Source organism: Gambusia affinis, linkage group LG18, assembly GCF_019740435.1.
Source record: "Gambusia affinis linkage group LG18, SWU_Gaff_1.0, whole genome shotgun sequence".
NCBI classification, from domain to species: Eukaryota; Metazoa; Chordata; class Actinopteri; order Cyprinodontiformes; family Poeciliidae; genus Gambusia; species Gambusia affinis.
In genome coordinates, this window is record NC_057885.1 from 7247854 (window position 1) to 7275754 (window position 27901).

The 27901-nt window shown below is 37.3% G+C and overlaps 2 protein-coding genes across 3 annotated transcripts in view; one reads left to right on the forward strand and one right to left on the reverse strand.

The window, feature by feature from the left end:
• The window catches only part of si:cabz01074944.1 (obscurin), a 28790-nt gene extending 1973 nt beyond the window's left edge, over positions 1 to 26817 (reverse strand). Inside the window, exons 1-9 of one of the 2 annotated variants that reach the window (XM_044096888.1) lie at positions 26728 to 26817; positions 23911 to 24005; positions 23223 to 23525; positions 22610 to 22888; positions 4117 to 4419; positions 2889 to 3170; positions 1760 to 1864; positions 1588 to 1646; positions 1416 to 1484 (exon numbers count right to left, since the gene is read on the reverse strand). In XM_044096888.1, the coding sequence (XP_043952823.1) occupies positions 1416 to 1484; positions 1588 to 1646; positions 1760 to 1864; positions 2889 to 3170; positions 4117 to 4419; positions 22610 to 22888; positions 23223 to 23525; positions 23911 to 23974 (1464 nt within the window). In that variant the 5' untranslated portion in view covers positions 23975 to 24005; positions 26728 to 26817. Of the gene's footprint in view, positions 1 to 1415; positions 1485 to 1587; positions 1647 to 1759; positions 1865 to 2888; positions 3171 to 4116; positions 4420 to 22609; positions 22889 to 23222; positions 23526 to 23910; positions 24006 to 25638; positions 25675 to 26727 lie in introns of those variants that run through there. The other variant, XM_044096889.1, reaches the window with a different exon arrangement.
• LOC122819896 (histone H4) lies at positions 357 to 27349 on the forward strand. The gene is made up of 2 exons (XM_044096938.1): positions 357 to 887; positions 26846 to 27349. The coding sequence occupies exon 2, from the start codon at positions 26869 to 26871 to the stop codon at positions 27178 to 27180; it is 312 nt and encodes a 103-aa protein (XP_043952873.1). The 5' UTR covers positions 357 to 887; positions 26846 to 26868; the 3' UTR covers positions 27181 to 27349.
• Positions 27350 to 27901: the final 552 nt, after the last annotated feature.

The window sequence follows — 27901 nt, forward strand, 5'->3', positions numbered from 1 at the left end:
TTCTTAGAGTTTTCAACACACTGAAGCACAAACAGAGGACAATTCAGAACTAAGACATTTACAGCCGTCACCAACAAAGTGGATAGTGAATATGTGGTGTTCTGCTGTTTATTTAAAGTAAGATATGGCTGACAAACACATCACAATATAAGCGATTCATATCAGTCAATATTGGTAATTATTGATTAGTTTTTTTGTTTTATATAACTGAAATATATTCAAACTGGTGACGTGACCTTCACCGCTTTATCCACAATTTCCTCTTGAACTGTTGACTCCATCTTTGCACGTGTATTATTATTATTATTATTATTATTATTATTATTATTATTATTATTATTATTATTATATAACAAAAAAATTAGAGATGTTATACAGAGATGTTAAATGCTCACATGCTCTATTTACCCTGTGTGTGTGTTTTTTAAATATTATTTTAGTGATTGGCATCATTTGACGGTTGACCGGCGGGGGGCGCCATACAGCTAGCCTAAGCTGTTACACACCGGAAGCGTGCGACAAAAACAAAACAGAAGAAAGCGCGCGAAGGCTTGTAAAATTATAAAAGGAAGACTTCACCCACAGGGGAGCGTCAGAGTTTTGGCCGGGCTGAAGTTTTTTAGTTGTTGTTTTTGATTTTTTGGGAAAGAGCCGACTGGACGCTAAAGGATTATTGGACGGGGCAGTTCACATGCCTCCTGTTACTAGCCACCGATAAAGTCCCATTTGGTGTGTTTTTAGGAAAAGACAGGAACAAAACTATATTTCTAAAGAAAAATAATAATAATACGAAGGGAAAAAAGCTATTGAACTCAGACTCTGACCAACAAAATGGCCCTTCTCCCCGGGACGTCATCTCGTTGAGGAACTCTGAACCGACATTGAAGGTAGGCCCCTCCTGGCTGTGTGTTCCGCCTGGTGCCTGTTTTGTGAATTTATTTTTCTCCTTCCGGGAGATACGGGAGTAGAGCCTTTTGTTGCGGCTGTACTAACCAGTCAAAGAATTTACATTTGTGAATTAAAAAAAAGAAGCTAAAAATACAATCAATTTAATTTACAAAAAATATGATTTTCTTAGTTGTAAAATCCAAAGACAATATTATCTCAATGTAAACCGACAGACGTCTCCGCCCCTCTCTCCATTCTTCAAAATTTGGGCATAAAACAATCCATTTTCGCACTGTGCTGCTTTCAATTGTTTCCCGGAAGTGAAACTTTCCTGTCGCGAGATGGAATTTATTTTTACTCAACAACAATCATTGTTTTTGTTTGTTTGTTTTTAATTTGTTATGTTTGCGAGGAGAATATCGCAACCACCACATATTAAGTAAAATATAATGGGAAGTAATAAACTGATATTTTCTCGATATCCTCCAGGGGGAGCTGTTGCGCCGCTGAAGGTTTAGCTCTCTTACCATTTGCCGATCCGGACTGTTTCTGCTGTCGATAGTGTCGTACAGAGAGCAGGGTTTATCAGAGCTTCCCTGGAGGTTTGCATTCACATGTATTAAGGAGAAAACAAAACTGAGTTAGGAAACTCTAAATCAATGCAAACATTTGCTCATTGTACGGCTTGAGTGTACTTACAACTTCAGATGAAAAATCGGAGATATCGGCATACACTGTGAGTTCATTTGAATCACTGCCTGCGTAAAGATATTAAAATGACAGAAATGACTCAGTGGCTGGTAAAAAGCCACAATAATGCGGTAAGAGAGAGAGAGAGAGAAAAAAAATAGCACATTAAAGAGTTTCTTACCAGACCATTTTCTTTTGCAGAGACATACGCTCACCACTATGATTATAATAATGATCAGTAAACCTCCTCCTGCTGCAACGCTAATCCAGACTATCATTGGTATTCCTGTAACAGACAGCAGATTAACAATATGTCATGTTTAAAAAGAAGCAAATAAAAACAAGGAGGAAAATAAATTGTCCAGCAAAGTTTGCCTGGAGTACACAGTGTCTTGTATTCACATCTTGTCACATTATAACCTCAATGTAGTTTAAAATGGAATAGAAATAACATTTAATTCAGGAATACCAGCAGAAAAGCAACAAGAAAAAAAACATGCAACTAACAGATCTGAAACTCAGGAGGAAGAATTTATTAGAAGACATAAACAGACTTTATATTATTATTACCAAAACGATTTGAAACAATATATCCCTTTATTTATCTTACCATTTTTATGCAGTGTGATGTGTTTGGTCAACTGTATAAAATTAGGATTAAGATGCAGTGAAATTTGTGGTTATAACGTCACAAACTGAAAAAAAATTCAAAAGGTTTCGATTTGTGTTAAAAACAATGCAGTTTTTTGTATGAAAGTGCTATTTTAAAAAAAATATATATATAGTTTTAACTATCTATGACTTCAGTCAAACAAATAATAAACAAAAACACTTTAACATAATAAAAGAAACAGGGATGTAAAACTTTAGTCTAGAAGGTAGTTTAAAAAAAAACATCTGTTATCATCAATGTATAATTGTGTTTTAGCAAATTATATTTGATCGTTTAATTGTAGAGGATTTATAGTGCACACTGACTCTTTAGAGAATCTAATTATTAAGTTTAATTATAACTTAATAATTTAAATTATTTACATGTGATGATGTTCATCATCTACACGTGTTGGATAAACCATAGAGTATATCTCTAACTCTTCTACGATTTTTCTCTGTATTATTACCAAATATTGAAAATTATGGTTACTTTACGATTCAGAACATTTTCTTAAGAACTGCAAGAAAATTGATTTGGATCAGAGATTTTCTGTGTTTTGTGTACTTGTACCTTTTATAGAGCAATACAGCCAACAGATTTACAAAATAAACAGACTTGTTCTTGTTCTCTTCAAACATCTAATTTCTGGACATACCTTTAGTAGAACTGAGTCCTGTGGTGTTGCTACATTTCAGTGTTTTGAATGCTAACTTCTCACTGATAACATTGGAGGCAGTGCAGGTGAATGTGGTGTCTCCATCTTGTGGTGTAATATTGTATTGCAGTCTGGAGCCGTTTCTGGTTTGGGTTCCCACACTCCATCTGTAGGTGACGTTGTTGTGAGGATTTGCTTTGCACTCCAGAAAAACTGTACAAACTTCATTTGATCCATCTTCAGTGACGTTGGAAAACACAATTAGATTTGTGGATATCGGCTCTAATGTGAGAACAGAGGGAAGAAATGTAACGGATCAGTAACATTATCCTTTTGTGTGTTTTATTTGCACAATTCTCACTGTATTTTCCCCTTTAATCTCTGAAAATTCAGAAAGCTGTCAAATGATAAATTCCTTATTAGGAAAAAAACAACCTACTAAAGCCATCTTAGCCCTACGAGAGAGTAGTTTTCTATGTTGTCATATTATGACGTGACTGCAGTTGATCTGTCTTTTGTTCAGTCACACCAGGTCTGATGTGTAGCATCAAAAAATTACTTATAAAGAACCTGTCTGACAGCTTTAAGTAGGCCAACTGATCTCAAAAAGCAGCACATCAGGCCAAGATCCAAAGAAATGAAAAAAACAAACAAACAGTAGGATTAGGTACAAATGGTATCAATGAAAGATTTCCAAAGTTAATATCACTGCTAAATAAACGAAACACATTTAAATAACTTGATGATCTCCAACACCTTTGGGAAGATCTTATGTGGACTGATGAGGAAAAAGTGGAGTTTTTTTTTTTTTTTGAGGTATGCATCCTATTACATCTGATGTAAAACTAACATGCCATTTATAAACAGAACATCATACAGGCATGGTGGTGGTAGTGTGATGGTCTGGGGCTGCTTTCCTGCTTGAGGACTTGGGGAAAGTTTCTGTAATTGATGCAACCATGAGGTCGACCTTTAAGTCCTGCGATCACTGTTTGGCCTTAAAGCTCGAACACTTTTAGATTCTGCAGCAGGACAAAACGACCTCATGGATATGATATAATGATTCAGATAAACTGTTTATTTTGCATAGATTTTTTTTCTAACAAGTATTGTGTTCTTTATGTAGAAGAGAGTGTATTAATCAATCTGTTCTTTGAGTTTTCTACACAAGTTTTCTTTCTTGCAAAAGTTGTTTTTGATTGATTGAATTGAAAGACCAGCATCTTACCGTGAACTAGCAGAGTGATGGAGACTGAAGGTCTTTGTCTGTCAGTTCTTGAGGTAAAACTGAATTCACCAGAATCTTGAAGAGTCAGGTCTCTTATTGTTAAACTAAGGGTTGTGTTATTGAACTTCACTCTGTCCTGAAATGGATTGGTTTGAGCAAGACCTTTGTCTTTGTCTGCTACTATTGAGTTTTTATAGTTCCATGTTGCCCTTTTGACTCCTTCAGTTGGTAAATTTGATGAAAGCTCCACAGAGTCTCCAACTCTTTTATGAATAACTTGTTTTCCTTCTGAAGCCTCCACATCTGAAACACAAAACAAAGAGCATATTATTATTATTATTATTATTATTATTATTATTATTATTATTATTATTATTATTATTATTATTATTATTATTATTATTATTATTATTATTATTATTATTATTATTATTATTATTATTATTATTATTATTTAAACTGAGACGTTTAGATGTTCTGTTACATACAGTTTAAGGTTTACAGTTTTATAAAATGTCCATTAGCAGTTTCCCAGCCATTAGAGACGTTTCATAATTTGCTATCAGAGCTCGAACTCTTAATAATTAGATTTATTGATAAACCACAGAGTACAGGATTTGGTCAAATCACCTGAATTCATGTAAATGCACCGTTTGATGGAACAAACATACGATAATTCAGGTGGTGATAATTCTCTGAAGGCGTTCTCTGATTTCTGTCTCACCCTTCAGAGTGAGAGCTTACAACACGTTTATGTGAAGTGCTTAGTGTTATTTAAAAAAAAATTTTTTTAAAGGAATTTCAATGTTGGCTTTATGTCAACGGACGACAACATGAAATTCAGATTTTATCCAAAATTTAATAATTTAAATAACTTAATTCTAAAAAAAATATATCAAGTTTTGAAAATCAAGCAAAACTAAACCATGTTAATAATTGACAGTTAATAATGTCAAAGCCTTTTAAAACATTTTGATTAAAATTTGAAATGATTCGTTTAAGGCTCTTTGTCATTTATTATGGTTTTGTCGTTTCCCTTTTGTCATTTTTTAAATTAATGTGTGATTATTTGTTAGCTTGTGTTAAGTAAAAATGTAATATTTTTTTCATATTCATATAATTTATCTTTTGTCTTTTGTCCGTTGGCTCCCAGCATGTCCAGTTGTGTTTGTGCTCAGTTCGTATTATCCAATCAGTCTGGATTCTCCAATTAAAAAAACAAAAAAACAAACATGTTTGACTGCAGATTGGTTCTCTTCGCCTCACACACTTGCAGACTCTGGTCTTCATCTCTCCTCTCATACCAAGAGATTTTTAGTCAAACTTGCCCTGCTGACTCATCACAACTATCGATACAGATTTTCCCTGATTGGAAATCTGCGGCAAAATTGAGCCAATAAAATGTGTAGTGGAGTTCTAGCTTATGGATTTTTACTTAGACAGAGAAGAGATTTATTGCTGTAGTTGAGGAAATCAGCGTGTGGCTGAGAGTTCAAACACTTTACTGACCTTTACATCCAGTTTTAAGATGATTAAGTAATGACAGCTTATGCATTTCTCATCAAAATGTAAAGAGGACTCAAGAAAATAAAGAAAATGAATAATGACTCAGAAACAGTCAAAGTTTACTATTAAAGTAAACATGAAAGCGGCACAGCTTAATTTTTCCGTGAGACACTGATTATAATCTGGCAAGTCAGTGAACCAACAAGATAATTTTTTTAAACTTCCTATAAAGCGAAATGCAGATACTAATTGCATCTATTTTTTCTTTTAGGTTTTTTTTTTTGCATAGCCAACTTTTTCTGATACAAAAAAGAACCATTTGGTTGAGTGTTTTACAAACAGACCAAAGAGATTTGTTTGGTCTCTTTGGTCCACTATGCCATGTTTTGCATGCATCTCCAGAACATAGTCATATCTATGTTGGTTTGATCAGGGGTCCTAATCTCTCATGTTTCATCATAGTTTACCATCTTTCTGTAAGAACAGACAGGTGGTTGTTTGCACTCTGGTCGGCTGCCAAGAACAGCAGATTGAATACAAAGCTGTAGAATACTTTTATAGTTATGGAAGATCCCCTCTCGTTGAAAAGAGTTGTCTCACGAGCAATTTTCTGAAAACATTGCCACAAATATAGAGTGACGTTAAAACACCACCCAAGTGCAGTGTTGCTAAGTGACTGAGGAGCAACTTGCTGATGAACAAATTTCTGTGTTTGATTTGATGTAAAACACTTTGAAATGCCTTGCTGCTGAAATGTGCTATACAAATAAAATTTGATTTGAGTAAATTACTTTAATTTAGTTCATCTGTCCACTGTGTGTTGGAACAAAACAAAGAAGATGTTTGTAGATTTCAGAAGAAGCAGAAATGTGTCAACCATTGTTATGACTTGAAAGAAAATTGACTTTCTAATTGAACACCATGAAATTGGGCCTCTGTCTCTTTAAGAAAGCCCTGCTCTGTCTGAAACCTCACCCTCAAGAAGTCACCACAACATGGCTCCTCTGTTAACCCTTTAACAACGTTTCTACCAGTGCTGCACTGACAAGTAGCTCTTATCAAAAGCTCAGCAGGGGTGCAGTTCCACCAGGTGTTTGCTAATTGCTGCCAGCTAGTCTGTAGGAGCGGAGTTGGGTCGTGGAGGAGGGCTGCTCTGTGAGATGGAAGCTTGGAAAATGCACCTTCAAGGAGGAGCTTTGTCCTCGAAGGCGGAGCTACGTCCACCCAGACGTTTTGCACAGCTGAATGGTTGCCACGGGAGATTAAAGGATTTTTCAAACATGCATGAAAGGATTAAAGTAAGATACTCCAGGTATCTTTTTGGTGAGGGAGTAACATTCTAACCTGATGTGAAGCTCAAATAACGCTGCCTCTTTAAACAAGTACATAATTATTAGATTAGTCACTCTAATAAAAGGACATTCTAGTTTATCTTCCGTACAGCAGCTCATGTATCTAATCATTATGCACACAGAACAAAGTACTTCTCCATTTTAAAAGGATCATATTTAGATCTGTCTGCTCTGTGAATTTCTGCTGCTGCAACTAGAAACGGCGTCTGTGAACTGCAGGTATGACACTGCATCTCATGAATGTTTATATTTAGAAAAAGATTCAAATGATAAACTAATGTGTTACCAGAAGAAATCTTTTAACTGTGGCTCATACCCGTTTTAAGAACCAGCTTGTTGGCCTTAGGTTTTTTTTTTTTTTTTTCATTTTTATAAATGTTTGCAAACAGCTCTGCAGCTACAAGAAGGAAGTGTAATCAGACACTTCTAAACACTCCGAGGTGCTTTTAACACATAACAGAAGCAGCTGCGTAACTTATTGGTGGGTTCCTGTTGTTGGACAAACAGGAAAATGGTTCAATGAAGTGATGAAACTTCTTATAACGCGTATGATCAGATACTGAATAATTCAAGCCGCCTCGCGCTGGTAGACATTTCAAAACTGTAGACAAACAGGACTTCACTTGACATGTTTTATGTCTTAAAAAATAAAGAGAAAACAATAAAAAAAGGAAAGACATCCATACTATCCATTAGAATGGCTTCTTTGTCTGAAAGCAGCTCATTTTTACTCAGAATCTTAGATTTAAAAGCTTTAATTAAGAAAGAAATATTGAAAGATGCAATTGCTTGAGTTACTTTGCTGAAGTTGGAAAGTTGTAGGTTTTTATTACATCCACCAACCTGCAAAATCCAACATATCTACCTTTCATATAAACGCCTGTAAGTCAGAAACAAACTGTTTGTTTGCCCTCTTTGCATTTCAGTTCAACCTTTCTTAGTGAACATTTACGTTAAGTGCTTGAAAACATGCAAATGCAAGTTAAGACACGTTGTTCACTTGTATTGCTAACAGCAGTTGACCTGCTGATTTAGCATATTAATTAGCTAATCCTTCTGGTTTTTGTAGTTTTGCACACTTTTAAGTTGGGCTTGAAATCCCGACGTCCGGCCTCAGACGTAAATCACACGTTGTTAGCAACATCCAGTGTTTGTTTCTGCTTTATTTTATACACGGAGACCTCAAAAGATCTTAAAGTTCTCAGAGATCTTTAAGATCTTTGTTGACTTGAACAAGCCGCCCACTGGGCTTCCGGTGCTCAGTGGCTCCACAGCGCTGTTGATTCAATAACCTGCCCAACATCAGTGCTAAAGTTGTTTCAGAGAACCGCTAAAGACTCGCCACGTACCACCTGTGATACCTGAACCTCAGTTTGAGCACCACGTTTTGCTCGCAGGAGACTGGAACCTCACTTTGTAGTCAGTGGAAAAATCTTTATTAACTTTGCAGCTTCTCGTAGCTGCTAACCAGTTGTTTTTTTCTTTTTCATATTTGGCAATGAGCTCCAACTCTTTGACGATGGAAAAACTCTTCGCCATCACCCTAATCTTTAGCTACATTCATAGATTGTCAAACTTAAATAAGGACTCAGCTGGGGCGTGTAGGGGAGGTCGGAGGTCAAGGACTGCATCCTGAAAACTCAGATCATCTGATTGTCGTGACCATTTCTTCTTTTATCTGTCTGTGTGATATCAAAAGTTGCACAGAAAGTGAAATTTCAAAGTGGATTTTCACAAGTCCTAATAATTACACTTAGCTGCATTAAATGCATCACTCAATGTGTTCAATGAATCTGTTTGCATTATTTTGAACTGTAACAGAACAATCTGTCGGTGTTAAACCAACTTTGACTGAAAAACGAGAGCGCTCACTCCAACTTAAATATGTCGCCTTAATTAGACACACATGGTCAAATGAAGTCTATCCAGGCTCATTTATTAAATTGTCAAGTTAAATAAACGTAAATAAATTTAGTCTGACACTTCATTCAATTACTTGTTACATAAAAAAAAAAAATTTACTTGGAGCTCCATAGTCCCCTTTTTTTTTCAATGAGGGAAAGTTTTCAGTGCAGTGTTAAGAAAAAAACGGATGCGTCAAGAGTTTGATCATTAGTTTGCACTTATTGAATAAATTCATTTGCATGTTTGTGAAACAGCCAACTTTGCGTAATTTCCCTGGAAACCGGAGACAGACCGCAACTCTAACCCTCGGTGGAAAAGTTAAAATTAAAAGTCTGTATTCGTGTCACAGCTTCTGGTGGAGAACACAGGAAATACCACCATTGGTTTTGCTCTTGTTTCTGTCTCACACTTATTTAGACACAAACAAAACAAAAAAAAAGAAAACAGCCGACGACTGAAGCGCACCAGATAGCAGCTAGAGCTCCGGAGTGCGGCCTGACAGAGAGAAAACGGTATTTCGCTGTGACCTACAATTTGAAGAACAAAGCAGGAAGTGACAAAAAGAGAAAGGATGATCTGTCTCCAAGTTGCAAAAGTTTCCATGTGTATGTAGCAGGAAATCTGCCAACACAGCAGCACAGAAACATGCAAAACCCGACTCTTAATATTCAACCACAAGATGCCCAAAGGTTAAAGCTGCCATCTCAGACAAGGAGGATAAATTCAGATCGTCACAGATCTTGGTGAGAACGTTCGTTTTCTTTGGGATGTTAAAGTTCCCAAACTATTATGCAACTTCAGCTTCAAAAGTAGGCAGGTGTTAGTATTCCAGCAAAACGTCCTCAGTGACAACATCTTGCATTTGTTAAATCAATTCTGAAAAACAAAAACTCTACGAGGAAAGAATTGAAAAAAAGAAACACTTTAGAAAATACACCTCCTTTTCCAAGGAGGTGTGCAAATATCCCGTTCCAAGGAACCGAATCGTAATTCTCTCTCAAAGTCACAACTACAGAAAAGCGGGAGGTCGATTGCCCGAAACCTAAACATGAAGGTCAGACCGTGACACGTACCGTGACGGGAGACCCCGAGAAGCAGCGCGGCCGTGTACGCCAGGACGCAGCTCAGGCAGCGAACGCGACCACCAACCATCTCTGTGGGAAGCGGAGCAGTGTCTGTTTCCTCTTCTGCTCGCTGCACAATGTCAGCAAAGTTTAAAAAAAAAAAAAAAAAAAAAAAACAGTAGGAGGGAGGGGTGGAGGAAGCTTCTGTAAATGTAGAGCATGAAGCAGGTTGAGCATGCAGAGAAATAGAGTATCTGCCAACACTCTAAGGTTAAAAAGAGATTGTTTCTTTCAACACAGTTTTTGTTTTGACTATTTTGTTCACGATATCTCCATGTAACTTTTGAATTTGATTACCTCGGTCAGTTCCAAGTCAAGATTTCATCCGTTGAGGAAGAAAAACAACAAACCAAACCAGCCGTCCACTGCAATAAATGCTAACAAGCCGTTGACATCAGATCCCACGACCTCCCTGACCTTCACTTTGTTTTAATTATTATTATTTGAAGGTATACCCATGCAACATAACCCATGCAACATAACACATGCAACATAACACATGCAGCATAACCCATGCAACATAACACATGGCTGCATGGGTTATGCAAACCCATGCAGCCAAAGGTCACAAACTGATAGGCAGACGTTCTCCTTCCTGTTTTCTTTTGTTTTTTTTTTTGTTTTTTTGGTAAGCAAAATTATAACACAGTGAGTTATAGTATAGTGCAGCAAAGAAGGCAGCCACAGACCAACGCACAACGTTAGACTTTCTGTAAGGTGCTTTTTTGTGTTTCTGAGAAGCTGTGCTTCTTTTTTCCAGCAGATATAATATTACACACAGCTTCCACAAAGTTCCTCTTTTGTCCCATCAGTTCACAAGATGATTTACGGACTGATGTGAGACGGGGTTTCATGTTCAGTTTGGGTGAGCACTGGGTTCCAGCCTTCCTGACACTCAGATGGAGGTCGGCCTGGCCCAGTTTCTATGCTACCACTGAATCATGATCAGAGACAGCTGAGGTCTGCAGGGCGTCAGATGTTTTTGTTTCTGAATTATTTCACAACCTCTTTGCATGAGTCTTCATTGCACTCTTGGCGTGGATCGTCAGCCACTCCCGAGAAGGTTCCTTCCAGGTATTTCTTGTTTGTGGCTAATGGTTCCTCATTGGGGTTTTGTAGAGTCCCGAAACTTTAGAAAGGGGTGTTCCTTTGTTAATATCGGGAAAGGGCGTGTCGTTTCCAGACTCTTTAACCCAGGGGTGTCCAAAGTGGGCCGGCATCCTGCATGTTTCGGTTCTCTCCCTGGTTTAACGCACCTGGATCAAATGATGGCTCGTTAGAAGGCCTAAGAAGAACATCGACATGCTGAGAAGGTTGTTACTATCACCAGGGAGAGAACTAAAACATGCAGGATGCTGGTCCTCCAGGACCGACTTTGGGCATTCCTGCTTTAACCTGTTACATGACCATGAAGAGCCTGAACACTAACTTCAGGGTTTTGAAATCAATCCTGTATTGGATTGTGAAGCAAAACCAGCATCGATGTTTTGTACTGACATAACGACAGCATTTTATTTTATTTATTTTGGCTCTCTTTATTTGAAAGTGCTAAGAGAGAAAATTAGGTGAAGAGAGAGAAGATATGCGGCAAAGTTCACTAGACCGGGAATCAAACCTGCGACGGCCGCATCGAGGACTACGGCCTCCTTATGTGGGTGGTGCTTAACCTCTGCACCACCACAGGGCCCTACACACAGCAGCATTTTGTATGGCCTGCAAGCATTGAAGGGAAGACTGAAGAATAGAAGTTATCCATCTTGATAAAGGCAGGAACTAGTTTGTTTAAAGTCTTTAGGGAAGGAGGCAACCAAATGTAGCTTGATTGAACTCCTCAACTGATGCTCTCGTCGAATCTGAGGGAGGAGTCAAACATCACTCTAAGACTTTTAACTGAGCACTAAATTGTGCTGAAGGACCCAGAGACCCGACAGGATATGTTGAATAGGGTGATTTCTGTTGTATTAGTTTAAATGCAGAAAACTTGAATGTCTGTCATCCAGAGTCCAATAAAGGCCTCGATGAATAACTCGTTTTGACTTTTAAATGAAAATAAAGCTGAACCACAGTAGAACCGGATGTTATGCTCTTGAAGGACAGATCCTAACGCAAAATATACCATGAGGACAAAAGAGGGGCCAGAATGTGGAACCCCACGTCGAAGGAATACTGGTTCATTTTAACGCAGAAAGCTCTATTTGTCAAACAGGACTTAAACAGCTGCAAAGCAAGTTCCTTCAGTATCTAGATAATATCAGAGACTAGATAAGAGGATGTTATTATCTACGGATTGAAAGCAGCACTCGAGCGTACGAGAAAGAAAGCAGCAGATTTCCCAGAATCGGCAAACAAACGAAGGTCGATAAAAACCCTGAAGAGTTCGGATCTGTTCTGAGGTGGACTACATTTTGCAGGACCTTGGACAGAATCAGTAGGTCAGGTGTTTGCTAGATCTGGACAGTGTAACTTTTTTTTCTGAGTGGTTGGAAAGCAGGAGAGAAAGTTATTCCAAAGCATGTTTTGTTTTTTTGAATAAGAGACTATTAGCTCTCAACCGGTGTGAGCATTAACTTTCAGACTTTGTAAAAAAAAAAGAAAAAGCTGTTTGGTAGCTAAGAGCTAAGCTAGCTTGTCAGTGCAAGCAGCCTAGTGAGCGCTACATGTTTTAGTAAGATATGAAGACCTAATCTGACAGTTTATATCAACAATAGCACAGGAACTAGACCACATCCTGCCATCAGTTATTGATGGGGAGATACTGATGTGACAACCGCTCAACATGGTGAATAAACTCTGTGCATGCCACAATTAGGCAGGTTGGTCACAGAGCAGAGGGGAGCCTTTATTTGTCCTGCCAAGAAGGTTGCAAGACCAAAAAGAAAGAGAATGTGCTAACGTTTCCTGCCTTTCATGCACAGGGACATAGCAGAAAGCACTGACTCTGGCTCTGGTCGGTATTTCTAATCCTACACAGTGCACTCTACCTGAACCTGGAAGTTTAGTAAGTGACACTGAATATGAATGGCGTAGGTGTACTGTGAAACAAGCTCCCGGTTTGGGCCTGAGAGGAAGCGATGCTTTCGACCTCTGAGATAAGCCCGAAGGTTTCCGGCTTGAAAAGACGTACAGTTAGCTCAAGTGTCTTGCAGTAAATCAAGTGGCGAGCAGTCCGAGCAAACACTGAGCTGAGCATTTTTTTTCTCATCAGAAAGTTCTCCGAGTATGAACCGCTGGTTAAAAAAAAAAAAGTTATGCATGTTGGGTGGAACTTTGACCCGAATCCGACCTCCTGGGTTGATTTTGCAAACAGGGTTTCTTACGTCTTTGACCCAGAACAACAAGTTTGGTTTTTAACCCCAGAAAAATGGGTTCAAGTGACCAATTGAATCAGTCGAATGAAAACGATTACTAATCAAATCATACTTCTCTGTCAGATTTGATTTCAACACTTTCAAAGTGTCTATGTGGGTTCGCACTAGAAACACCTTAACTCTAATTAAATGTCAAATATCAAATATCTACTGTAGTTAATCATTTAACACTCCTTAATATTAACTCTCACAGAGTATATTTTTTAACTTCATAAGAGTTATTTGTAATTAATATTAAATAGACATTTTATTGTTTTGAACTTTTAAAAATCTTTGGAAAAATAAATACACATTTAATAAAGAGACGATGATTTTCTCAAATGCATGTATTTCGAAATGTGCACCATAATTACAAAACACATCACAACGTGGAATAATGTTCATGTTTCAACACGTCGCTTTCATTCACATATTGCTCATCAAAAAGTCTGACATATCAGCTGTGCAATACAAAATGCAGAATGCTCAATACATTTTTCTTCAATACAATATAAATGAAATTGTTGAAAGTACAAGGTGGAGAAAGTAAAGCAAGCAGTTCAAGTAATATAATATAATGTTCTTTTAACAGGTAGATTGTTGGATATTACTGCCGAATAAGACTTTTATTGAGAAACTCTTGAATTTGAAAAGCAAAATCCAAATTCACTGTGCTGAAAGATTGCCAATGTATAATAACCAGCCTCCAGAAACCTGGTTATTAATTCTAGGTTTTGGTTGTTTACCTCTATAATCATCTAAAATCTATAATCTTGGATTGGCAATATCCTCCCCAAAAAATCAATATTTATCAATGCCAAATGGATCTAACATAAAGTAAAAGAAAAAAAGAAGTGAAGTCTTTCAAATCAGATTTATCCTTTCAATTATCTATTCACGTCTGTGCCACATTAAAACGATGAAAGACATTTTATATTGCTGGATGTCAATGTTGTTATTGACACAATGCACAAGAAGCACAATAAGAGTTTTGTTTCTTCATTACGGTTTACAAATGAACTACAGGACTTCTGGGTTTGTGGGTTCAGTTTCACCTTCTGGTGAAATTGAAGAGCAAAGCTGAGATATTTTCCATCCCACAATGCATTGCACCTTGTTTGACAAAAACTAAACACAGTATACCACTACGAATATCTCACACTGAATCTCAAGCATGATGTTGACATGGAGCAGGGAAGGTTTGGAGGGTTTTTTGTTTTGTTTTATTGCAGTTGTGGGACCTTGAGAAACAATATTTCTATTCCGCCCATATGTTGGTTTAAGAAATCATGCTTAATAGAAAGACGGTGTTCAGTTCCTTGAGGGGACTTTTATTGGAAACAGAAAGCAAATTTCTGAGTATTTGATTTGTGTAAAAATATTTTTAGGCAACTGTGAATGCACCCCTCTACTGAAGTGCTAGTAGCAGGTTTATAGTCATACTACATAACGGAGGGAAACTCCCTCCACCCACCCACAATATCATTGTTATTTACTGACCAGAGTATTTTTTTACACTTCCAGTTTTCACAGTCTTCCTCTTATTGGATTTGGACGTTATGAAATGTCATTGAAGCATGACTTGGAGTCTCATAAAACAACAGTTAATTGACTTAAAAGCAGGTAGATAAACTCTCCATTACCATGTTAAAGGTACACAGTGTCAGTTTATAGTACAGCTGGAGATCCCCTGCATCCAGGGGATCGTACTCAATAACCTTTAGCACTGTTGGATTTTGAGTCTTTGTTTCAAACTGGCCTTGCTCAGCCCAACACTTTGAACACCAGAAGGGTCCTTTTCATTTAACCAAAGGTTGCCGTGCGACTCGTTTCCTCTATTGCAGCAGAAAGTGGCCCCTTGCAAGGCCCTAGTAAGCAGAACTAACGGGTTGAACGCTTGTATACTTGTTAACTGTTGAGGAAGCAAACCCACACACAGATGAAGCCCATATTAGTGTACAAGAGAACGCATACAAGAATGCACCTTAAGCCAAAGGGTTATTCTTATTCTAACAGAACAGGAGGAGTTGATTCAGTCATAGGATTACTAATCTGAGCTGCAGTCCCTCCCCAAAGGATCCCAGAGATGTTATGAGCTCCAAACAATAAAGGCGGACTTTACCGTGTTATTCATGGAAATAAAAACACGTCGTACTTCCATGGAAAAACTGGCTTATTATCTGGTAAAAAACCCTTACTACATTCTCCCAAGAGTGAAACTAACCTCCAGCTTGTAACCATGGCGATTACAGTTCCTATGTAGAAGCTGCGTTTGACACCAAGGTGAGAATAGTTGGCATGAACCCATTAATGATGACCTCATCTTGGTTCTAACACCACAGGATGGAGGTGGAAGTGTGTTTATGGTCTAGTCAAATCCTAAAGTTAAAATAAGCAAAACAATGTTAAAACTAGGTCACCATCTCTTCAGGGTGGGCTCAGACCAAAATAACAAACAAAGCAAACCAAAGTGTGACATTTTCTAATTATTAACTAGCACAAAAAAATAAATAAAAAGAAGCTGCTCAACCTTTAATCTTTTCTATATTAACCCAATATTAACAAACCGGTTTGACGTGAAAACAAAAACTTAAGAATGTTTTTTTTCTTCAGTTTTTTCAACAACAAAATTAATAGAAATCCTTTTAAAAAAAAAATATATATATATATATATATATATATATATATATATATATATATATATATATATATATATATATATATATATATATATATATTTTTTTTTTTTTTTTTCTTTTGAAGACAGAGAGGATATCATGCTGCTTCTGGGCTCTGGAATTTAATTTGTTTTTAAAACAGCCAGATGTTTGGTTGGACGGGAACCAATCTAAAGCCAAGAAGTCTTTAGACCAGATTGGAAGAACCACAAAGACCATCAGGTGATTTGTATTCATACATAAATATGAACAGAACCTGATTTATACAGTGAAGAATTATTTTCTTGTTACCTGGCACCATTTGACTAAGCTTGAAATTTTGACTATAATGAAAATTTGCGTATATTTTTAAGGAAAATTCAAATCAAACCAAACACAGATGAAGTACGTGAGGATGGCAAAAAGTAAAGAAGCAGATGTTAAATTTTCAAATACTCCGAAATGCTAAAATGTCTAAATTAAAATGTTCATGTTTAGTCTACATCAGTTTTACTTTGAGGATTCATTTAAACTCTTAATTTCCCCCCTTTGAATAATCTACTCTGTGCTGTCCTGCGACAGACTGGTGACCTGTCCAGGGTGACCTCGCCTCTCCTCCTAAACGTTTACTGGAGATAGACAGCAGTGACCTTCCTGACCCCTCTAAGGGACCAGGGTGTTAGAAAATGGATGGATGAACAATCTCAAACGCACATGAACGTCAAAAACGAAACATCAGGATGTATAAGATGATGTAATTGTTTCTGTAAATCACTGAAAGACGTGGGAGACGATAACGTCCGTTCTTGGAAATCACCTCTTCTGCTTTGTTGGCATGAACCACGTTTCTGCTTTCAGTTGCAATTTGATCATATCAAGGAATCAAAAATAGCGAGTGTCTGCACTGTGCGTGTCGTTTGTTAAAATAAATAGACTTGGTGAAGAAACCCTCCGTAACTCCCGACGCTTTCTTTTCATAAAACTGTGATGGGAACATATATATACATATATATACATATGTTATTTTTTTGATTTTTATTTATTTATTTTGAACCAACGGCTCCATAAACTAAAATGTCTGAACAGCTCTCATAACATTTCAAAGCTTTCTTTATTTCTTCAGTTCAGTTTAGAGAGAAAATATAAGGGTTGTTTGTATCAGTGACAAAAAAAAAGTTTAAAGAAATGTTTTCGACCAGGTTGCATTCCTACAGTTCTTAATACATTTTGAAACAACAACAAAAAAAGGACACATTTAACCTTCCACAAACTTTTCCAATTAAACACGTGTGAACTTTAGGGTTGTTTTAAAAAGGCAGCGGTATTGCAGGATTCCTCTAGAGGTTTTTGTGGAGTCTCTTCTTGAAGCTCCAGAACACATTTACTGGCATTTTGAAAGAAGAAGTGACCCAGTACCAGTAAAACAATTCCAACCGGTGAGTCATTAGAAAAACAGAACCAAGAGGGAAGAGAAAGGACACCCAGAAATAAAACGGCTATCAAGGAGGCTAATTCACGTTAGCATTGCAGAAATATCTCATTTCTTAAGTGAAATGACACACGCATGTCCTAACTAGATGTAGAAACGTTAAAAATAAATGGTAAAATAAAGGAGGACTGTGCTACTGTGGGGCTAAAAGGCAGAGAACGCGACACTTAGAGGAACAAATTCCTAGTAAATATGTTATCTTTTCAATTTATGCATCATCTTAGCTCATGCAGATGTACAACAATGTGTTTTGCACAACTCTCTCAGATCAGATAACTGCTTTGGTAGACAGATGCAACCCAGCGGCCTTTTGCATTACTATCTGTACTCTTCGCCGGACCACAAATCTCACGGCTCGCAGAAAAATACTTTTGAAATGCCTGAGTGGGTTGTTGTTGTGTGTGCATGGAGGTAGAAGAGCACAAGATGTGCGAGTTTCACTCTGAATGTTTTAGCTTTGCAGTCGGACTAAAATATCACCTCACGTAAACTCTTAACGTATCGCCTCCTGCAGACCACCAGACAGTGTAACTGGAAGAAAACCCACAGAGCTCCATCATGTGGTCAGACGTGTAGCTCTGACTTCGACAGAACGCCGAGCGCTCTGAATACCACCGGTTTCGTTCAAGTGCCTCCCACTTCCCCAAAGCTCTGCAAAAAAAAATAAAAAGGTAAAGCTGCAGAAGAGACGACGCCCACACATCTGTGTAGAGCCTAGCTGGACTGAAGGCAGAAGGCACTTCAACCTGGCAACTTTAACGTTTCATGAGAAAGAAGCTCAGCTGTTCTTTCAAACAAAAACAATGAGACGGCTAACTAAAAAAAAACTAAAACTTTTTTTTTCGTGGACACAAATATCACAGGATTAAAAACAATAGTAATTAAAGAAGACGTATTGTGAAATAATACCAATATGAGTCTGTAAAAAATGCTAAAGGTATTAAAGTCCTGCTAACGTAAGAAAAGAAGAAAAAGTTGATCCTGTTTTCTTTTTTTTGTATCTCCAATCGTAGTTATTCTGGGTTGAGTGGAGGTCATTTAATGATATTTAATGAGAATCAAGTGGCTAAAACTAGATTCAGAACCACAATGAAACATGTATGAGGTGACAAATGGTAAGAGAGAATAATATACAATCAATATTAAGTAACATTTGAGTGAGATTTGGAAACCTTGCTTTTTTTAAAAACTGATTTTAATCAAAAATCCAAGATAAATACACAAATACACAGTGGTTACATGAGTATACTGGTTTGATCACTGGTCTAAAATCAGACAACTGGGTACAAAATTACAGACTAATTTGTCGGAGAAGTGAAAGGACTGAGGAGCCATTTTACGTTTGTTGACCATTGTAGCAAATTCAAACCGTTTCTAGTCTGAGTGTCACCGAGATGGAGGCATTTACATCAGACATCTCTAACAAACGCTTCACAAATCTATCTGACATAAGAGAAAACATATGTACAAATGTTAAGACTGTTTAACATAATAGAGTGTGACAGAGAGGGAGAGAGATGGTGATCAGAGGAAATGTGAAGAAGAAGGAGAAGAAAAACCCAGAAGGCCCCTGGTCAGCATAGAGGAGCGTTTTGCACTTCCTCTTGTAGAGAAGTCATAATGTGATTGACGGCAATGTGCTAAAACCGCAGTGAGAAAGTCGAAGCGGTTGAACTGTACGGCTGTCTGTAAGCTGCACTTTAGAGCATAAATAAAAGCCACCAGTTTTTAGCATTCAGTAGTTCTGATGCTCTTCTGGTTTAATGATCAGAGAAAACGCTTCGACATTAAGATTTTTCAGAAAAGGTTCTGTTTGTAATTGAAAATGGTTTCGCATCATTAGGATTATCGTAACGCTCCATCTGGATATCAGCTGATGGTTTTATTGACGGACGGTTCCAGGACAGGGAAGCAACAGTGACACCTGCTGCCAATCTGTCGGTACTACCGACTTAAAACAGTAATATTTCTAAAAAGAACAATAATGGCAAAACATTACAGTTATATGATGAACTAAAAGGTTAATTAATTGGAACAATGAAATAGTTGAGTTCTTGTACATTGTCCAGATCCACAGTTTTCATTATTATAATATTATTGTTTGTCACTCAGTAGTTCTGTATTATCCGTCACTGATCCGTGTTCCCATTTCATACAATGTTAATACCATCTCATTTTCAGACTGTATTTTCACTTTGTAAACAACCCAGTTTGTACTCATTCATTTAACAGGTAATAAACGTCCAAGTGACAAAAAAACCAAAATGCAGCTTAAATCTCCACTAAACCTTTAATTAGTTGCTTTTCCCACCAGGTGCATCAGGCGCTGGTCATCTTCGCCTTTTCATAAATTTGCAGTTTTGGTTCATTTGAGTAAGAAAGTGAAAAGTCTGCCATTGTTTTTCAGCTATTTCAACATGTTTTGTAAAGTTCTGGTTCATGCAAACAGCTTCAAAAACCTAAAAAACCCCAAAAGGACAGAAGGTGAAATTCAATGACTTCAGGATCCGGATCCAATCTGAACACTTCTGAGATTGTGTACTGAAATATTAAGTCAAGATTTTTAAGATGTTTTCTAGGTTTCTTTTTTTTTTGTCTTTGCCCAATGTTAGAATGTAATTAATGGTTGTAAATTTCCCCTTGTAAATTCAGATAAATTCTTAGATTTTTGCTAATGTTTTTATTTTTTTTCTCAGTCATTAGCAAAATGGAAGAAAGAAAAAAAAAAACAGATTCAAGAAGAAAATATTTCTTTATTTCATATTAATGTGCCAACAAGCATTTAATGCAGCAATATACAAATCCTATTCATCATAAAACCTGAGAAAGATATTAAATATACAAATTGTCTAAATGTTTTGTTCTTCTTCTCATTTCAAAACTACAAAACACCAACATGTGACTAAAAGCAACAAGCAGGCAAAATACTCAGAATGACTCATAATTATGTGAGATACTGATGTTTACATTTTCAGTTCAGTTCAGTTTTTTATATTTCAGCATCTGAAGGGACTTTACATAAAAACAAGACAATTCAATCCGATCATATTTTCTATTTGTTCCTAGTTATCAAGTCAAGTTTGGTTTACTATTCGAATTTGTTCAAATGTTTTACATCTAGTGAAACCCAGCAGATTGTGGGCAGCCGCTGTTTCATTTTCTCTCATTCCAAGCATGTACGCAGCGACAGTGGAGAGAAAAAAAAAACAACAACCCTGGTTAACAGGAAGAACCAGAACCTGGCTCAGTGTGAGAGACCGTCTTCCACAACCGGCTGTGGTTCTGAGAAGACAGCAGATACACAAAAATACAACTTTTCTAAAACTTGTCCACTCGTTCTCAGTCGATTGTCCTGATCGTTGATGGGAACTTATGGAGGTGGGATGTTTTCATCTGAAGAAACAAACAAACAAACAGCATCTTTCCTCGTCCCTGACAAACAATGTTTTGAGTTTACCAGCAGTTCGGACCTTCTTATGCATCTGCAGCGCCTCCTGAGTTTTCATACACCAAAGCATCATCTGTCAGTAATTACAGCGAAACGTTACATGAAAGTTTGACGGTACGTTGATTTTTAATCACAAAATAGAAAACTGACCCGGAGGAGGTGAGGGGTTGAGATCCAGCCGACTCTGGTCCTGATCCACTGCTGCAGCGTGTTTAAACCTGGAATAAATAAACATAAAATAGTTACGTTTTATCTTGTGAAGGAATCGTGTTTGTTTTGAAAAGTTGCAAGACTTTGATACGAAAAAGAGAAAGAATCCTACACACCTGGAACAAAACACTTCTGTGGAAACAACCAACAAACCAAACGGGTTAAAGTTTTATCAAATCAACTGTTAGTGAAAGGCAAGGTTTCAAATAGATTATCTTACCCTCCAGCTTTCTGTCGTAAAGCAGCCAGACCAGCACTAGGATAACAAGAAGTCCGATAATCAACCTAAACCAAAACATGACGGGAGAAAAACAACATCCTGCAACAATATGGAGGCAGACAGAAGAACCGTCAGGGGACAGAACAGCAACCTGTAAACTCTGTAAACAAAATACTAAAACCATATTTATTTTTGTGCATTATTAAAGAAGTTTTAAATATCTTTTCGATGGCGGTAAACGGCTGCCTACAAGCAGACTCTCATGATTGCTTTGCCAAAACCCAGTTTTAAAATTGGTATATTTTGAACTTTAGTGTGTGATAAAATATTTGTCCTCGTTTGGGACACTGATGACTCTGAAGGCTCATTTGCATTTCCTGTAACATGCATCCCAGGAAATCGGGATGTCGAAACCAGCACAGTGCGTTCACGAGGATGATTGACAGCACTAAGACCCTCCCCCTGGCTCTGATTGGTCGTCTCTGGTTGGGATCGCTGCATTTCTTCAAACGTCAATAACAGCTCAGGGAGCAGATTGATATTTTCACTGATGATCTGTCTCATAACAAACTGTCTCAACATACTGACAGTTTTAACAAACATTAAAAAAAATATATCTTTTTTTTATAATAAAGTTACAAACTGCAGCTTTAAGTCCAGTTTGGATTTGTACGAGCCACCGTTACTGACAAGTTACAACAGAAGAACAAGTTCACCAGGATCTTCTTGCTCTTCAGATAAAAATGACTGAGAGTGGGAGATTTTCAGAAGATGGAAAAATAAACTGTTCAGTCAACAGGTTTTGAAATCTCTCTTTTTCACCTTTGACCCCAATATGTCTGAAAACCTTTTCTGCATGCTTCTTCATTATTGTTCATTACTTACTTCAGATGAGAGCAGAGTGTCACATTGTTGTTACAAGTCGGGTCAGAAGAAGCATAAAAATCTTCCATAAATGGTAAAGTGTTTATCAAACTCAATACCTTCCTCTGGAATCACATGTTCACATTTAACCCAACATGTATTTATGTAAACTGTGTCTTGTTATGACTAAAAGATCTGTGACAACATCCCCTTTTCTCATAACTTAATAGCTTGCTGACTTCCTTTTTTATTTGGAATCGTGTCTAACAATTCATATTTCATTCTTGATAAAACTGGTTTATATTTTCTTTATAAATGTAAACTTGATACACAAAAAGGTCAAACAGAAGAATTCATATTTCTGAACATACCGTCAGTAGAGTTGGTTCCTGTGTTGCTGCATCTCAGTGTTGTGGATGCTAACTTCTCACTGATAACATTGGAGGCAGTGCAGGTGAATGTGGTGTCTCCATCTTGTGGTTTAATGCTGTATTGCAGTCTGGAGCCGTTTCTGGTTTGGGTTCCCACAGTCCAGCTGTAGGTGACGTCACTGTGAGGATTTGCTTTGCACTCCAGAAAAACTGTACAAACTCCATTTGATCCATCTTCAGTGACGTTGGAAAACACAATTGAATTTGTGGATATCGGCTCTAATGTGAGAACAGAGGGAAGAAGGAGAATAGCTCATTAATAATGGCATTATATCTATAGTTAATGTATTTATAATACGTGTGTGTAAGATATTCCTCCTACTCCTGTTGTGTTTATCGCTATTTTCTTTAAGGTCACAGAAAAGGTTAATAATTTAGGTCTTTTGGCAGAATTTTGCCACATTAAACGGCTGTTATATGTAAGATGCTTTAGGACTGGACAGACTGGGGCTATCATTGAATTTAGGTAAGTTATAAAAAGATGTAAATGGATTTATAAAGATTCAGTTTTTCACATTTCTTTGAAAAGTTGTGAACAAAACCAGCATCTTACCGTGAACTAGCAGAGTGATGGAGACTGAAGGTCTTTGTCTGTCAGTTGTTGAGGTAAAACTGAATTCACCAGAATCTTGAAGAGTCAGGTCTCTTATTGTTAAACTAAGGGTTGTGTTATTGAACTTCACTCTCTTCTGAAATGGATTGGTTGGAAAAAGACCTGAATCTTTGTCTGCTACTATTGAGTTTTTATATTTCCATGTTGCCCTTTTGACTCCTTCAGTTGGTAAATTTGATGAAAGCTCCACAGAGTCTCCAACTCTTTTATGAATAACTTGTTTTCCTTCTGAAGCCTCCACATCTGAAACACATTATAAACACCATAATGATTCATTATGAGGAATCATTCTTCATTTTCCTTTTAATAAATCTCTAGCTGGACTAATAACTAACGAAAAAGCAAATGCAGAAACACGATCCTCTAGTTCCTATCAGCAAAACGTTGTTTAGTAAGAACATTTGTCATAGATATTAGTGCAGATCACTGCTGATGTTTCTGATTTTATTTCTTCTATGAAACTCTTACAGACACTTAAGAGTTTTACTGCAAAATATATGGTAGAAAAATACTTTTTTTACTTTCAAATTTCTTTAGTTGTCATATTGCTTGTTAGTGACATTTCCTTTAGATACTCTGAGTCAGATAAAATGTATTATTATTTGATAGAAGCAGATGTCAAACATACCATGACGGCCGAGTCCAAGAAGAACAAGGAGCATCATAGACTGAAGGCCTCTGGGAGAAAACATCTTTATTCTCTGCAGCTCCGTCAGACTGGACCTGGATGAGGCAAAGAGAAGAGTCAATGATACAACTAGGTCACAAAAATGTTTCTGTCCTAGCTGAAATACTTCCTAAAATAAAAAGAAGAAGAAGTAGAAGTAGATGAGCTGTAGATGAGCTCTACAGCTAATAAAAACTCCAACATGTGAGAACAGTTTTAAACTTAAAAATATTTTAAGGTTTTTCAAGCATTAAACTCATTAAACATTGATGTTTTGTATCACTGTGTAAACCTGATACAAGATGTGTAAACCTTTCATCACAAGTATCGGCTCAGTAATTCTTGTTTTTCTAGCTCAAGACGACTTTTCAAAACTTTAAGAGACTCAGCCGCTGGAACCGATTTAACAAAGCTTTCAATTTTCCCTCAGATGTTCAAAATTTTCCATTTTTAAGTAAGAGAAACTAACAAAAGTGTGTTTCTTTGCCTGCTCACATGTCAGTAACCAGGTTATCCAGCTGAAATAGGACATTTCTAATGTACTCCTCACCCCTCGTTTCCGTCTGAATAGTGTTATATTATTGGTCAGAAGGTCTCACAGCTGCTGAGGTTCTTCTTTGCTGCGTATCGCTGCAAACATCAGCAGAGAGTCGACCACAGCTGCCTACAGTCTCATATGCACATCAATAGTAGAGAGTAACAGACCATAATGGAGACTCTCATCCAAGTGCACATTAAATGTTTAGAGTGATTTTGCCCGTGGATAAGATCCCACATTGTCAGAAAACAGCAGGTCCTTGATGCTCAAGACTATCTGATATTTTCCCAACCAACATCTTATCAGGATCAAAACTTCCCATTAACATCAAACAGACACCCTTTTCTTAACAAAAGGCCAATGGTTAGACCATCTGTGTTGAACTCTGCTGAATTTTGGTGTATTACATTCAAAATCTTCACACCTGCAGTTCAAACAAGCTTCTTTTCAAACAGCGACTCTCTGTTGTGACAAGATCTGATGGCCAGAACCTATAAAAGGCAGCCGCAATCAACTGTTAGCTAGAACGGACTTGACAGACCGTGACTCTGTATTTTTGTTCTCAGCTTGCAACGTCCTCTCATCTTGTTAAAGTGAAATTTTCCACGACAGAGCCCACTTGTGATCTGCTCTATACCAGCTCCCTCCAGCCACAGACACACGGTGGGATTATTGATAACGGTTGTGTGTGTAGATGATCCAGTGTAACTCCTGGTTACGACCTTGTTTCTGGGATCTGGACATCATTTGTCCTGCCCCACACCGTGAACTCTATATTTATCTCTGGTTTAACTATCTGCTTCCTGATTACTCAGAGTAACGCAGTCAGTTATGTAGTGTTCTCTCTTAATCTCATATTCATCAAATACAATTGATGAACTAAGTCCATCTGTCAATTACATTAGCCTCAAACACCAAACTTATTAAGTATGCCTCATTTATTGCAGTTCAATACCTTTCTGTATATTTTGTTGCAACACAACATATATGTTGTTTTTTCATCACCACAGACCAGAAGTTGAAACTTTTACAATAAGATTACATATTACTAGAAACACGACAAACATGCCATGAACAAAGACCTCAACAACCTCAAGACCAGCCAGACGAGGCATCTATTACCCAACTCTACAAGACAATAACATTCTTACCTCCTTATACTTGCGTTGGCTGAACTGAGAGTGTGATATGTTGGAGAGTTTACTGCGAATGAGTCAAATCAAGGAAGTGGTCAGAGTTGGTGTTGCTATAGACATCAGATCTAATGACGAGTAAATTCTCAAGCATTTCTGGTTGATCCTCTTGCACCAATGTTAACAACGATGATTGCATGTATTTATGCAGCACGTAAATACATGCAATCTATTTCTGTATTGCTTGTATTTATATTAACACTTAAAAAGATAGCCTAAATGTAGTTTTAATGCTAACTGAGGTTTATTTGGCTTTGCTCAAAACACCAACATACAGAGAAACTGAAGTACATGAACAGTCTTAAGTTGTAATAAACAGCAAGGTACTTCAAATAATGGTACCCTTTTGTAAGTTTTAGTATTTTTTATTATTATTATTTTTTAAATGGCTATTTTCTTTGGCATATGTATTGTAAACCTATTATGTATTGCCTTCGTGTCCAATAAAGGTGAAGATTTGAATGCTTTTTGGTCTTAAACTGAAATGTGTATTTAAGTAGGCCAAAGACAGTAATATAAGAACATATTTATACTTACCACCTGTAACTTACCCAGACATACTGTGTTGTAGTAAATGTCAAAAAAATAAAATGCAGTAAAGACACATGACATCTTCTGTCATTAATACATACATTGAACCACGCATGTATGTTATTTCTTAGGATGTGGTGGCTTTAACTGGGACAGTTAATTAATTAACTGGGGCAGTTGAAGTCACTGTCCCAGTTAATTAAATTAACTGATGGGAAGGTACATTAAGCCACATTCAGGACAGTCCTGAATGAAAACCTTCTTCTAAATGTTCCAAGGACTTGGGCAGATGCTCACCTAACAAAGGAACAACGACCAGAACCAAACCAGAGCTACAATGGATGAATTAGGTCCAAAGTTTGACCCCTGGAGAGATAAATTTTTCCCACCAGCACAAGTAGTTGATGAATAAATATAAAACTACACACATACAAGTACATTTTCACAATCCCGGTATAAATGTAAATAACAGTGTAAAGAAGAGTATTAAAAACGCAAATTAAGAAAAACACAAACTTTTTCGTCCGGTTTCAATGACGTGACTGGAGCTCTGTTCCTCCCCTGTTCTCTTTCACGTCCGCAGTTCACACATATACTCGCTGTTTCCTCCTACTGACCCTCATTGTCGCTTCAGATCTTTTCTAGAACGATACCAAAATGAGTGGAAGAGGAAAAGGAGGCAAAGGACTCGGTAAAGGAGGCGCCAAGCGTCACCGTAAAGTTCTCCGTGATAACATCCAGGGAATCACCAAGCCCGCTATCCGCCGTCTGGCTCGCCGCGGGGGAGTCAAGCGGATCTCCGGTCTCATCTACGAGGAGACCCGCGGTGTGCTCAAGGTCTTCCTGGAGAACGTCATCCGTGACGCCGTCACCTACACCGAGCACGCCAAGAGGAAGACCGTCACCGCCATGGACGTGGTGTACGCTCTCAAGAGGCAGGGCCGCACTCTGTACGGCTTCGGAGGTTAAACTGTCCCGTTAAATTCAACAACTAAACGGTCCTTTTCAGGGCCACACATCTTCTAACGAGCTAAAGTTTCCTTTGTACAATTCTGATCTTATAAGTTGGGGAAACTATCATAAACATGCATGAATTACTATTGCAACAGAGCTGAGAACATTTCCAGACTGTCTTCACTAACTGCTACTTGTAAATTCTGTAGGGAAGTTTATGAATACAATGTGTAGTAAATGCCACAAGTCAAAATGGTATCAGGGTTTCTGTAATGAGACCAATCTCTTCAGTTCTCACTAAACTGAAAATTTTTCAGCTGCTTTTTCTAGCATTAGTTTGACAAACTAAAACCTGAATCAGGTTTTGTGTTCATGATGAAATATAATCAGCACCATGATGGGAACCTCCTTTCTTTTGTTTTTTTGCTATGAGCAAATTAAATAAATTTAACTAATGAAATTCCCAGTAAGTGTATAACAAGTATGTATGAAGAAAACATTACTAATTGCAACACAAGAAATCTTTTAATTTTCTTTTCTGCCCATTTTCTTGGTGCCTTACAAATAAAAAGAAAAATAATCTGTTAAATGAGGTCATAAACCTAACTGAGTCTATTTAATTAACCAAAACCTGGATTGGGTTAATTGAGTCAAGTTGTAGGTTTAGAAAATAATCAGTATTTGGGTGTATTTACCACCACAGTAATTCTAGTGTATAGAACAGCTTTGTTCTTTT